Source organism: Phyllostomus hastatus, unplaced genomic scaffold (assembly GCF_019186645.2).
Source record: "Phyllostomus hastatus isolate PE091 unplaced genomic scaffold, TTU_PhHast_1.1 phas_scaffold_182, whole genome shotgun sequence".
NCBI lineage: Eukaryota > Metazoa > Chordata > Mammalia > Chiroptera > Phyllostomidae > Phyllostomus > Phyllostomus hastatus.
The window spans coordinates 6,672,326-6,685,461 of NW_025334013.1; the positions used below are offsets into that span (position 1 = coordinate 6,672,326).

The 13,136-nt window shown below is 57.5% G+C and overlaps 1 protein-coding gene across 2 annotated transcripts; it reads left to right on the forward strand.

The window, feature by feature from the left end:
• The first annotated feature begins 785 nt into the window (after positions 1–785).
• On the forward strand, positions 786–9,763 carry LOC123831744 (F-box only protein 6-like). Of its 2 annotated transcripts, XM_045858912.1 has the most exons (9): positions 815–884; positions 2,264–2,320; positions 3,309–3,606; positions 5,542–5,668; positions 6,139–6,234; positions 7,130–7,265; positions 7,387–7,565; positions 8,240–8,305; positions 9,469–9,763. In XM_045858912.1, the coding sequence occupies exons 3-9, from the start codon at positions 3,339–3,341 to the stop codon at positions 9,743–9,745; spliced, it is 1,149 nt and encodes a 382-aa protein (XP_045714868.1). In that variant the 5' UTR covers positions 815–884; positions 2,264–2,320; positions 3,309–3,338; the 3' UTR covers positions 9,746–9,763. The 2 variants fall into 2 exon arrangements, with proteins under 2 accessions (XP_045714869.1, XP_045714868.1); XM_045858913.1 differs by lacking the exon at positions 2,264–2,320 and having other exon boundaries at positions 786–884.
• Positions 9,764–13,136: the final 3,373 nt, after the last annotated feature.

The window sequence follows — 13,136 nt, forward strand, 5'->3', positions numbered from 1 at the left end:
CAGTGAATTTTTTAATAACATTTTTAAAAAAGATTTTATTTGCCCTGGCTGGCGTAGCTCAGTGGATTGAGTGCGGCTGGGAATCAGGCATCGCAGGTTCAGTTCCCGGTCGGGGCACGGGCCTGGGTTGCAGGCCATGGCCCCCAGCAACCGCACATTGATGTTTCTCTCTCCCCTTCCCTCTCTAAAAATAAATACATTTTTAAAAAATTATTTATTTATTTTTAGAGAGGGAGGGGAAGGAGAAAGAGAGAGAGCCACTAATTTTTATAGCATTTTTTTTTATTTTAATTGCTGTTCATGGATCAGTGGATTTAATCCAGACAAGCACACAGAGAGATTTTTACCTTTGAGTAAATGGAGGCCTGCCTGTGGTCAAGCCCTAGGGAGGGTAGGAGACAGGCTAAGCCCGGGTGCCCCCGGGAGCACCCACTGATCCCAGTCAGTCGCCCTCGCCCCACCTCCTTTCCCTATCTCGGAAGCGGATTAAGAGGTCTGAGGGGGAGCCGGTGCAGGGGTCGGGTATTTAGGGGCTTGGTTAGGACAAGCCTCGGTTTCGCCGGGAGCCGGAGTAAGCAAAGGGAAAAATATAGAGTCCCGCCACCGCTGAGCCGCCCACCGCCTGGGGGGAAAAGCTGATGTTGCGAGGGAAGCGAGGACCTCGGGTGCCGCGAGGCAGCCCCAGACCCGTTTTCCCAGAGCCTCAGCCCCGCGCCGCCCACGTCTCAGCCGGCAGGCCGCCGGGTGCTGCAGCGCATGCGTCCTGCGAGGCGGGGCGCCCGCCCTCTCCGAAACGGACGACACGCCCACCGGGCCTGCCGCTACTTCCGCAGCTCTCCTCCGGGCCAGCACGTGGGCCGGGGACGACGGGGCGGCGGCGAGGGGTGAGTGTCCCGCGCCGGGAACGGGGTAGACCCAGGGCATTACCCGCGGACGCTGTGTCAGGAGGGCCCGAGAGGGCCTCCCGGGACCACGGGGTGGGGTTCCGGCGGGGCGCGGGGCTGGGGCTGGTCTCTCGGGTCTGGGCGCGCGCTGCGCGGAATCCCGTGTCGCCCAGTCCTGACTCCGACTCCGTCCTGGCCTGCGGGCCGCCCCAAAACACGCCAAGCCTCTGGGCCCACACCTCGCGGGCAAGACCCCCGCCGGCGGCTGACTCGGGACCGGCCTGCACTCCTACGCCCGCGGGGCTTGGAACCAGCGCCTGCCGGTTCCGGGACTCTGCTTCTGCTTTCGAGAGCGCTTTGAGTTGTTGGGAGGGTCCAGGGCGACCCTGACTGTGCGCGACTCCGGGCGTGCCTGTGGGAAGCTTAGTAAGTGCGAGGTGGCTTCTTCAGGCTGGCGTGGATGTCCTAGGGTGGGCTCCCGTTCCTTGGCCCACCACCACCGCGCCGTCAGATTTCCCGCAGGACACAAGGCCCACGAAGGACAGAAACTAAGGGTAGGGGGAGTGATAACAGGCGACCAGGGCCAAAGACGGGGCTTCGGATGCCAAAGTGAGGAGTTGCGGGTACCGAACTCAGAGCCCAGAGACTTTTGCTTAGCCAGGGGCGTCCGACCTGCGGCCCCCGGCCGCATGCGGTCCAGGATGACTGGGAATTTGCACCACAAAATTGTAAATTTACTTAAAACATTTTTTTTGCACATCAGGTTTCCTTAGTGTTTGTGTATTTAATGTGTGGCCCAAGACAACTCTTCTTCTTCCAGTGTGGCCCAGAGATGCCAAGGTCCTAGACAGTGCTTTTAGAAGTGGACCACATTTAAAAACTCACAGGTTTCATGATTAGGAAATGTTCACAGTTCCTCCTGAAAAATTAGATCTGGCCACGTGAGTGTTTAATCGTCACAGTATTTTGCATAGCGATTGTACAGTGATTTACTTATATTTGTTTTTCTCTGCCGTGCTAAAACGCTGTCCGCTGGGCAGGAGCCAGAGTGTGTGTGCCCACCCCCCTTCCGCTCAAGATGGCGACCTGCCTCTGTGTCCCAGTCTTTATGGGACACGAGAAGCCTTCCCCGTGCTTCTCACTGTGGGGGGCAGGAAGTTCCCTCCCCACCCTGCCCACCTGGGGGACCTACTAGGACAGCTGCCTTACCAGCCCCCCCAGAGTCAACACCCTTGTGCAGTTCAGGTGTGGGGGCAGGGAAGCCTTCCTGGAAAGGGTGAGGGGGCTCTACCACTGCCTATTTCGGTTTGGTTTCAGTTGCTTTTGGTTTTGGCCAGTGATGGAAGTGAGAATAATGTTCTGCCAAATGCTTTTCTTAGGTGTTCCTGTCCCTCTGAGGCTGAGACACTTATCACCTCCTTCTTACAGTCTCACAAGTGAGTCACTGCAGGCCAGGCTTCGAACCCGGCAGCCTCGCTCACGGCCCCGGAAGTGCTTTTCGGGTTCTGGGCCTTTCTCCGGGCTCTGGCCTGACCACCACCGAGGAGGGAAGGGGCGCGCTCACGGGGGTGCTTATCACACCTGGCCTCCGGGCCGAAGCACGCACTTTCTTCCTCGGTGCTAGCAGCCTCGGCGCTTAGTCAGGTGTGACACGGTAATCAAGATTTGAGAACAGCCCTCGCTGGCGTAGCTCAGTGGATTGAGCACGGACTGCGAACCAAAGTGTCGCAGGTTCGATTCCCAGTCAGGGCACATGCCTGGGTTGCAGGCCACAGCCCCCAGCAACCGCACATTGATGTTTCTCTCTCTCTCTCTCTCTCTCTCTCTCTGTCTCTCTCTCTCTCTGTCTCTCTCTCTCCCTCCCTTTCCTCTCTAAAAATAAATAAATAGAATCTTTAAAAAAAAAAAAAAAGATTTGAGAACAGTGAGTTCACAACACTAAAACACCAGCACAAACCCTTACCGAGCTCCCAGACAGCAGTGTGGCATTGGCAAACTCTTACTGTGCACCACTTAAAATTAAGCAATTATTTTTTGTAATGGGAGAGAAAGGCCTCTTAAAAAATTAGTCCGGCTTTGGCCAGATATCTCAGTTGGTTAGTGCCACCCAGTTACACCAAGGTTGCGGGTTCCATCCCCCACCCGGGTCAGGGCACATGCAGGAAGCAACCAATGAATGCATTCCTAGGTAGAACAGGAAATGGGTGTTTCTCTCCTTTTCTCTCCCCACCCCCGACAAATCCATTTTAAAAACTTAGTCTGTAGTTTGGGAGTCTCCTGTGAACTGGAAGGCTGCTCAAGCACTTTGGTCTTAACCTCCCGCTTCACAACAGAAGCAGGATCAGGGGTCCCTGGCCCGGGAACCCAGGGATCTCAGGCGGCCACCTCCCTGGTTGACACTCTGACCGCTATTGCCCCCCACAGGCCGTGTGCCAAACTCACCACACCCGCGCCATGGCCCTGCTCAGCATCAACGAGCTGCTGCCACGGACCGTCCTGCGGGAGGTGTTCACGCACGTGCCCGCCCGGCAGCTGGTGCTTTCCTGCCGACCCGTCTGCAGCCTCTGGCGCGACCTCATCGACACAGCGACCCTCTGGAAACTCAAGAGCCTGCGTGACGGCTTCATCACCGAGGACTGGGACCAGCCGGTGGCAGACTGGAAGAGCTTCTATTTTTTGTGCATCCTCCGCAGGAACCTCCTGCGCAACCCATGTGGTGAAGGTGGGCTGCTCCTTGTCAGAACCTCAGGACCTTTGCACTTGCTATGCCCACGCTACCCAGAGTGTCCGCTCAGAACCTAGCACCCACCATGCTCCCTCGGTCCCTCTTCCTTCTTGAGGCCTCATATTGGGGTCCTGCCCTGGCCCATCTGAAAGCAGCGTCCCCTACCTCTGTCCTTCCATCTCCATCCAGTTCCTTCCTAGACCTGTTCATACCCTAGAAGTACCTTTTCAGCTCTTTTCTTTCTCACAAACTTCCTGCTTGCCTCTGTACATCCAGCGTCCACAGCACCTTCACACGGCAGGTGCTCGAGAGGATGAACCAACCGCAGGTCCACCCTCCCCCTTCACTCAGTCCGAGCTGCCTGAGGTCCGTGGGGGCTGCTTCTGTGCCAGGCACTGTCCTGAGCTCTTCCCAAGAGGGACTGCCTCCCTTATCGCCATTATGTGGATGACGAAAAGGAGGCTTTTGAGAGGTGGCTGCAGTCACTTGATTTGAGGTCCGTTTATCTTGTTCTCGCTAGGGTTTTTCCCCTTCATGCAGCCACCTACTACGTACCAGGCACTGTTCCCCTTGTAGGGGGCTACAGCAGCAACTGACTAAGAGGCACTGTGTGTGTACTTGGAGTCCCTCTCACCTGGGTCTCAGGGGTTGCCCATTAAGGCAGGCCGGCTGCATGGTGCAGGTGGGAACATTAGGCCCAGATCAGGACGGGTTTCTGGCCAGGAGACCCAGAAACACCCAGCTGCTGAAGGCCCTTGGGCCCCTCAGCACCCCCATAGCCAGTGGCCCCACACTCAGAGCTCCCCGCCCTCCGCCCCAGGCCCCGCTCAAGCTGCCCAGCCAGGCCACCAACTCGGCTCACACAGCTCGGTGCAGCCCCGCTCCTGGCCGCCTGTGCTGCCCGTCTGCCTCTGCCCTGCACAGGCCCTAGGCCCCAGGGTGGTGGGTATGGAGCCGGCCCCTGTAGAGGAAGCAAGGGAGGGGTCTGGGAAAGCGCCCCTGGTGCTGGTTCTGGAGAGCCTTGGGGAGAACCCGCTGTTCCTTGTTGTGTGAAGGGCTTCTCAGCTCAGTCTGAAGAGGGAGACTGGAACCTGCTGCCCGAGCTGGTGGGAACCCTTCTGCAAATGGGGGGCACTGCACCCCACCCACCCAGAGGAGGCCTCTTCTCCCAGCTGTTACCCCTCCTACCCCGGGCAGAGGTTTCCCGGGATCCACCCACAAACCTGTAAACGGTCCTCACACCCCTCAGGTCCTGGTGACATGGTTAAGGCACTGGGGCCAATGTCAGTTGTCCCATTGGGACACACTCACATGAGCCACTAGGAACGGAAGTAGCACCCTGGCTGGTGGGACTCAGTGGACTGAGTGTCCACCTGCAAACCGGAAGTTCCCCTGTTCGATTCCCTGTCAGGGCACATGCCTGGGTTGCAGGCCACGTCCCCAAGTTGGGGGGCATGTCAGAGGCAACCGATCCATGTTTCTCTTGCACATCAGTGTTTCTCTCCCTCTCTTCCCCCCCCCTCAAAATCAGTAAAATCTTTAATTTAAAAAGATCAATATTAAAAAAGAACGAAAGTGTCATCCTAATGTAATGTTCTGAGAACCGAAACCTGGGTGTTTCCTGGAGATCCTCAGCACCATGGAAGGGAGAAAAGGTGACGTTTTCCCCAGCCTCACGAGGGGAGTCCATCTAGTCAAGGACACAGCAGGGGGGGCGGGTCGCAGATCAGAAGGGGTTCCCTGGGGACAGGTGGGAATGGGCTGGAGGAGCTGAGCTTTGTAGGGGTGTTCCCAGGTGCAGGGGGGCCCAGCTTGGGACCTGAGAGTGTGAGCAGGCCCTGCCTTTCAGCGCCCCCTTCCCCCTCCCTCCCAGGACCACATGGGGAGGGCCAGGCTGCGCGGTTTCGTTTACCCAGCTCCTGTCTCTTGCAGAGGGTATGGCAACCTGGCATATCGACGACAATGGGGGCGACAGGTGGAACGTGGAGAGCTTACCTGTAGCCCGTGGGACAGACTTCCCAAGCCCCCAAGTCAGGAACTACTTCGTCACATCCTACCGGTAAGACACACTGCCCCGAGCAGGCTGGGTTGTGGGCAGGAGGGTCAGGACACCTTTTGCCAAACCCCAGGCCAACCTCCTCAGGGGCTCCGTGCGGCTGGCAGCCAACTGCCTCCTGGGGCAGAGTCAGCTCTGACTGGGGGTGGACACCAACATCAGGAGTCCGGGAGCCCGTGGGCCAGTTAGGCTGTCAGGGTGCCTACAGGCTGTCCCTAACCTGGGAGGGTGGGTTCCCTGGGGCCCCGGGAGACTGGGCCTAGGGACTGGGATCAGATGCCCCCCAGGCTCAAAGGGGTCAGCCTCCCGGCATGTGTCTTACGGGTCTACACCGAGCTAGGAGCCAGAGTCAGCACCAGCCAGCAGCTGCCCTGCAGCAGTCAGGGGACACTGCTGGGTCCCCTGGGGCACCTCCCGGGTCCGGGCCATTCAGAGCGCACCTGGGAGTGCAAGCCTCTCCTCCTGCTCCTTAGCCTCTGCCGCAAGTCCCAGGTGGTGAACCTCAAAGCCGAGGGCTACTGGGAGGAGCTGATGGACGAGTACCGGCCTGACATTGTGGTGACAGACTGGTGAGTGCAGCGGGGGCCCCGAGTTCTGCATCCTCCACTGGTCCTGAGGACGCCCGGGGGAGTGCCTGTTCTGTGCCCGGTAGTGTCCTGCGGCAGGGGCCGCCCCAAGCCAGGCCACCCCCTCCCCATCGCCAGACCCGGCACTTGCTCATCCCGTAGCACCTTCTCGCCTCTCCACCACCCTGTTCGCAGTGAACACCGACCCCCACTTTACAGATGGGGGAGACTGAGGCCCACAGATGGCGTGTCACGAACAGCCACTGCAGCAACAGACAGCCAACCTCCAGCCTCCCTGCACCTCACGGTGCTCACGTGCCTTGTCTGCCTCCCTCGCCCTGGCCCCCGTGCAGCCCACGCCTCTCTCGTTCCTCCTCTGGACACAGCTCTGCCGGGCTCTGACTTGGCCCAGGGCAGAAGCAGGACCCCCGTCCCAGGCAGGGCCAGGCCTCTGAGGGCGGAGGGCAGGGATGGACGGGCGGACAGAGCTGCGGGGGGTCGGGCGGGAACAGCGGGGCTGAGTGGAGGGCGAGCTCTGTGTCAGCCCCGACTTCCCAGGCCACCGCTCCCTCAACCGCCCACGGAGGCCACAGCCCGGCCCCCGGCAGCCTGCAGGTGACACCGCTCCCACTGCCTGGGCCGTCATCTCTGTGCTCTGCCTTTTAAGGCAAACTCATCTCTGAAATCCCCAAAAGGGTCGCCCTTTGCTCAGACACAGAAACTGAGGCCCAGCCCAAGCAGACTGCTTCCCGGGGTCCAGGGAGTGGGGAGGGAGGGCCTCGTGGGCTGCACAGGAAATGAACCTCAAGAGCTCCAATGTGCAGGCCTGCTGCCGGCCCCCCACAGGGCCACCCTTTGTCTGGGGTGCACAGTCCTGAGTCCCCCGCCCCTCGCCTAGGTTCGCCTCCAGAGGAGACTGCGGCTGCACCTACAGCATCCGAGTGCAGCTGCTCTCGGCCGACAACATCGCCTTGGCCTCCTTCGAGCCCCCACCTGTGACCATCCCTCAGTGGAACGATGCCACGTGGACAGAGGTGAGGCCTCCACGGCTCTCCTGCCACCCACTTCTGCCAGGGCCTGCACCGCCCCCGGCGCTGCCACCTGGAGCTCCTGCCCTCCCCATCCTGGTGGTCACTTCCTCTGCCCTCCCTTCAGGTCACCCACACCTTCTCGGACTACCCCCGGGGCGTCCGCCACATCCTCTTCCAGCACGGGGGCAAAGACACCCAGTCCTGGGCAGGCTGGTACGGGCCGCGCGTCACCAACAGCAGCATCGTCATCAGCCCCAAGGTCACCAGGAACCGGGAGCCCTCCACGGGCCCGCACAGGCCCAGGTAGGGTCGGGAGGAGATGCTGAGCCCCCCACCCCCTGCCCCATTCTACAGGCCCTCCTGGCAGTCTGTCATCTGACAGCTGCTTGTCCGGCCTCTGTCCCTGCCAGCCCAGGGACCTCCTGCCACAGTCCTAACCTTGGGCAACCCCACCAGATTTTCCTAACTTTCTGTTACAACTTACTGTTAAATATAGCACTGCGTTGTTTTCATAAGAAATGTTTTCAGTAAAACCAGCCTGGGTTGGGGGTGGGCGTGGGGGTTGGGGTCCCTGGCACTTTGACAGAGAAGGGGCCGTTGCACCAGGTGAACTTGGCTGCATCAGCCCCTCCTGCTACAGGTGGTAAGAGTCCAGGTCGGCCCTTGGGGCCCTTTATTCAAACAACTCACAGCACAGTGTTTGAGGCAGCGTTGGCCGGCGAAACCCCAGGGGGCCGAGGCGTGCAGGTCCCACAGCCTTCCTGCCCTTCTGGGGAAGTTCCTCCATGCAGACAGCCAGCCCGAGCTGGAGGCCGAGCCATCCATACACAGAGGCAATAAGAGCACTTGGAATCAGGGGCGCCCTGCGGCGCTGCCTGAGGCTGAGGGCCCCCAAAGTCCGACAGCTGTGGCATCTGCGGGGGGCGGGGGATCAGACACACCCTCAGCTGCTTTTATGGGCTTGTTCTTCCTTGTAGGGCTGCATCTGATGGACAGGAACAAATGACCTCGTCGGGGGACGGCCCCGTCGGGGCACCTGAGTGGTGAGCCCACAAGCCCCTGGCAGGCGACCCTGTGCCAAGGGTCGGGGTGCACGGCCACAGCCAGAAGTGAAGGGAGAGGGGCGTGGGAGGAGCCTTACACCAGCACTCCCTGCAAGTGCCCCCCAGCCTTGCCCACAAGGCCTCAGCACACCCTATAGAGCCTTCCCCGTGCTTCTGTGTGGGGGCAGGGTGTTCCCTGCCCACCCCGCCCACCTGGGGGACCCCCTAGGACAGCTGCCTTACCAGGCCCCCCAGAGTCAACACCCTTGTGCAGTTCAGATGTGGGGGAGGGAAGCCTTTGTGGAAACGGGGAGAGGCGGGGTCCTCTACAACTGCGTCCTTCCGTTTGCTTTTGGTTTTGGCCCAGTGATGGAAGTGAGGAACTGTTGTGCCAAATACTTTTTTTAGCTCCTCCCGTCCCTTGAGGCTGGGACACTTATCACCTCCTTGTCACAGACTCTCATGTGAGTCACTGCAGGCCAGAATTCGAACCCGGGCAGCCTCGCTCACGGCCCCAGAAGTGCTTTTCAGTTTCTGGGCCTTTCACAGCGGCTCTGGCCTCCGGGCGGACGCACGCACTTTCTTCCTCCATGCTAGCAGCCTCGGCGCTTAGTCAGGTGTGACACGGTAATCGAGGTTTGAGAACAGTGAGTTCACAACGCTAAAACACCAGCACAAACCCTTACCGAGCTCCCAGACGGCAGTGTGGCATTGGCAAACTCTTACTGTGCACCAACTTAAAATTAAGCAATTATTTCTTGTAATGGGGGGGAAAGGCCTCTTAAAAAATTAGTCCGGCTGTGGCCAGGTATCTCAGTTGGTTACTGCCACCCAGTTACACCAAGGTTGCGGGTTCCATCCCCCACCCCGGGTCAGGGCACATACAAGAAGGAACCAATGAATGCATTCGTAAGTAGAACAGGAAATCGGTGTTTCTCTCCTTTTCTCTCCCCACCCCCGTCAAACCCATTTTAAAAACTTAGTCTGTAGTTTGAAGGTCTCCTGTGAACTGGAAGGCTGCTCAAGCACTTTGGTCTTAACCTCCCGCTTCACAACAGAAGCAGGATCAGGGGTCCCTGTCTGGGACCCTGGCGATCTGAGGCGGCCACCTCCCTGGTCTGCACTCTGACCATTGTCACGCTCCCCCCCTCGCCCCCACACAGGCCCCTGGTGTGCAGACTTCCACCCATGCGCAAACCTCGCCGGAGGTGCCCACGCACGTCCCGCACGTCCCGCCCGGCAGCTGCTGCTGCGCTGCCGACCCGACTGCAGCCTCCGGCGCGACCTCATCGATACGGTGACCCTCAGGAAACTCGAGCCTGCGTGACGGCTTCATCACCGAGGACTGCGACCAGCCGGTGGCAGACTGGAGGAGCTTCTTTTTTTTTTCTTCTTTTTTTTTTCTTTTGTTTTTCTTTTTTTTTTCTTTTTTTTAAATAAATTTTATTGATTATGCTATTACAGTTGTCCCATTTCCCCCCTTCTCTCCCCTCCACCCTGTACCCCCTCTCCCACCCACGTTCTCCCCCTTTAGTTCATGTCCATGTGTCGTACTTGTGAGGTCTTTAGCTTCTCCATTTCCCGTACTATTCTTGCCCTCCCCCTATCTATTTTCAACCTGCATTCTATGCTCCTTATTCTCTGTACCTTTTCCCCCTCTCTCCTCCTCCCACCCCCCTGCTACTAGCCCTCCATGTGTCCTCCATTTCTGTGGTTCTGTTCCTGTTCTAGTTGTTCGCTTAGTTTCTTTTGGTTTTGCTTTAGGTGTGGTTGTTAATAATTGTGAGTTTGCTGTCCTACTATACATGTCTTTATCTTCTTTTCTTAGATAAGTCCCTTTAGCATTTCATAAAATAAGGGCTTGGTGATGATGAACTCCTTTAACGTGACCTTATCTGAAAAGCACTTTATCTTCCCTTCCATTCTAAATGAGAGCTTTGCTGGATAGAGCAATCTGGGATGTAGGTCCTCGTCTTTCATGACTTGGAATATTTCTTTCCAGCTCCTTCTTGCCTGTAAGGTCTCTTTGGAGAAATCAGCTGACAGTCTGATGGGAACTCCTTTGTAGGTTACTGTCCCCTTATCTCTTGCTGCTTCTAGGATTCTCTCCTTCGTTTTTACCTTGGCTAATGTAATGATGATGTGCCTTGGTGTGTTTCTTCTTGGGTCCAGCTTCTTTGGGGCTCTCTGAGCTTCTTGGATTTCGTGGAAGACTGTTCCCTTTGCCAGATTGGGGAAGTTCTCCTTTATTACTTGTTCAAATAACTTTTCCACTTGTTGCTCCTCCCCTTCTGGTACCCCTATAATTCGAATGTTGGAACGGTTAAAGGTGTCCTGGATGCTCTTAAGCTTTTCCTCGATTTTTTGGATTCTTACTTCATCATGCTTTCCTGCTTGGTTGATTCTATCTTCCTTCTGGTCCACTGGATTGTTTTGAGACCCACATTCCTTCCTTTCACTATTGGCTCTCCTCCGCATATCTTCCTGCATCTCTTTTATGGTAACCTGCATCCTTTCATCTAAATTGCGCCCAAAGTCGACCAGTTCCGTGAGCTTTCTGATCACCAGTGTTTTGAACTGTGCATCTGATAGATTGGCTATTTCTTGGTTGCTCAAAAGGATGAGTCCTGGGGGCCTGATCTGTTCTGCTGGAAACATGTCTTATGTCTTTCCCTGTCTCCCTTTTGTTTTTGTTTTTTTTTCTTTTTTTTCCGGTCTGGTCGCTCTTGTTACGGTGGGGGGCAGAGCCTTAGGTGTTCACCGGAGCTGGGCACCCCAGTCGCTAGATTGTGACGTTATATGTGGGGGCGGGAGTGGGAGCGGGGATGGGAGGGAACAATGGCGGTAGTTCCGTTCTCCTGGGCTCAGACACCTCTTTGGGATCCTGGGCTGCGAGCTCTGCTCTGGTCCACAATCGCTGTCTCACTGGTTCCCCCAGCCACAGCCTGCGTACTCAGGGATCCCTGCTGCGTTCTTGCGCCCCGGATGGCTGTTGCGCCGATTTTGCACCAAATTTCCCCCGACCTCCGCGCGCCGTCGACCCGCGCCAGCCCCGCGCCCACCGGACTCGTTGTCCCCGACCGGTCTCGATGTACGGGTCTACTTCAACTTCTTGGCTGTCCGACTTCCATTCATATAAATCCTCTACCAGTTCTGAGTGATATTATGACTGTAAATTATTGTTGTTCTATTCTTGGTTGTGCAAGGAGGTATAGTGCGTCCACCTATTCCTCCATCTTGCCAGAAGTCCCCGAGCTTCTATTTTTTGTGCATCCTCCGCAGGAACCTCCTGCGCAACCCGTGTGCTGAAGGTGGGCTGCTCCTTGTCAGAACCTCAGGACCGTTGCATTTGCTATGCCCACACTACCCAGAGTGTCCGCTCAGAACCTAGCACCCACCATACTCCCTCGGTCCCTCTTCCCTCTTGAGGCCTCAGTTTGGGGACCTGCCCTGGCCCATCTGAAAGCAGCGTCCCCTACCTCTGTCCCTCCACCTCCATCCAGTTCCTTCTTAGACCTGTTCATACCCTAGAAGTACCTTTTCAGCTCTTTTCTTTCTCACAAACTTCCTGCTTGCCTCTGTACATCCAGCGTCCACAGCACCTTGGATAACCCAACCGCAGGTCCACCCTCCCCCTTCGCTCAGTCTCAGCTGCCTGAGGTCCGTGGGGGCTACTTCTGTGCCAGGCACTGTCCTGAGCTCTTCCCAAGAGTGACTGCCTCCCTTATCCCGATTATGTGGATGACGAAAAGGAGGCTTTTGAGAGGTGGCTGCCGTCACAAGATTTGAGGTCCCTGTTTATCTTGTTCTCGCTAGGGTTTTTCCCCTTCATGCAGCCACCTACTACGTGCCAGGCACCGTGTCCCTTATGGGGCCTACAGCAGCAACTGACTAAGACACACTGTGTGTGTACTTGGAATCCCTCTCACCTGGGTCCCACGGGCTGCCCATTAAGGCAGGCCGGCTGCAGGGTGCAGGTGGGAACATTAGGCCCAGATCAGGACGGGTGTCTGGCCAGGAGACCCAGAAACGCCCAGCTGCTGAAGGCCCTTGGGCCCCTCAGCACCCCCATAGCCAGTGGCCCCACACTCAGAGCTCCCCCCCTCCCACCCCAGCGTCCCTCTCAGAAGCTGCCCAGCCAGGCCACCAACTCGGCTCACGCAGCTCGGTGCAGCCCAGCTCCTGGCCGCCTGTGCTGCCCGTCTGCCTCTGCCCTGCACAGGCCCTAGGCCCTTGGGTGGTGGGTGTGGAGCGGGCCCCTGTAGAGGAAGCAAGGGAGGGGTCTGGGAAAGCTCCCCTGGTGCTGGTTCTAGAAAACCTTGGTGAGAAACCGCTGTTCCTTGTTGTGTGAAGGGCTTCTCAGCTCAGTCTGAAGAGGGAGACTAGAACCTGCTGCCCGACAATGGGCCTCCCGCCCCTCAGGTCCTGGTGACATGGGTAGGACACCAGGGGCAATGTCAGTTGTCCCATTGGGACACACTCACATGAGCCACCAGGAACGGAAGTAGCACCCTGGCTGGTAGGACTCAGTGGACTGAGTGTCCACCTGCAAACCGGAAGTTCCCCTGTTCGATTCCCTGTTCGGGCACATGCCTCGGTTGCAGGCCACGTCCCCAAGTTGGGGGGCATGTCAGAGGCCACCGATCCATGTTTCTCCTGCACATCAGTGTTTCTCTCCCTCTCTTCCCCCCCCCCAAAATCAGTAAAATCTTTAATTTAAAAAGATCATCAATATTAAAAAAGAACGAAGGTGTCATCCTAATGTAATGTTCTGAGAACCGAAACCTGGGTGTTTCCAGGAGATCCTCAGCAGCATGCAAGGGAGAAAAGG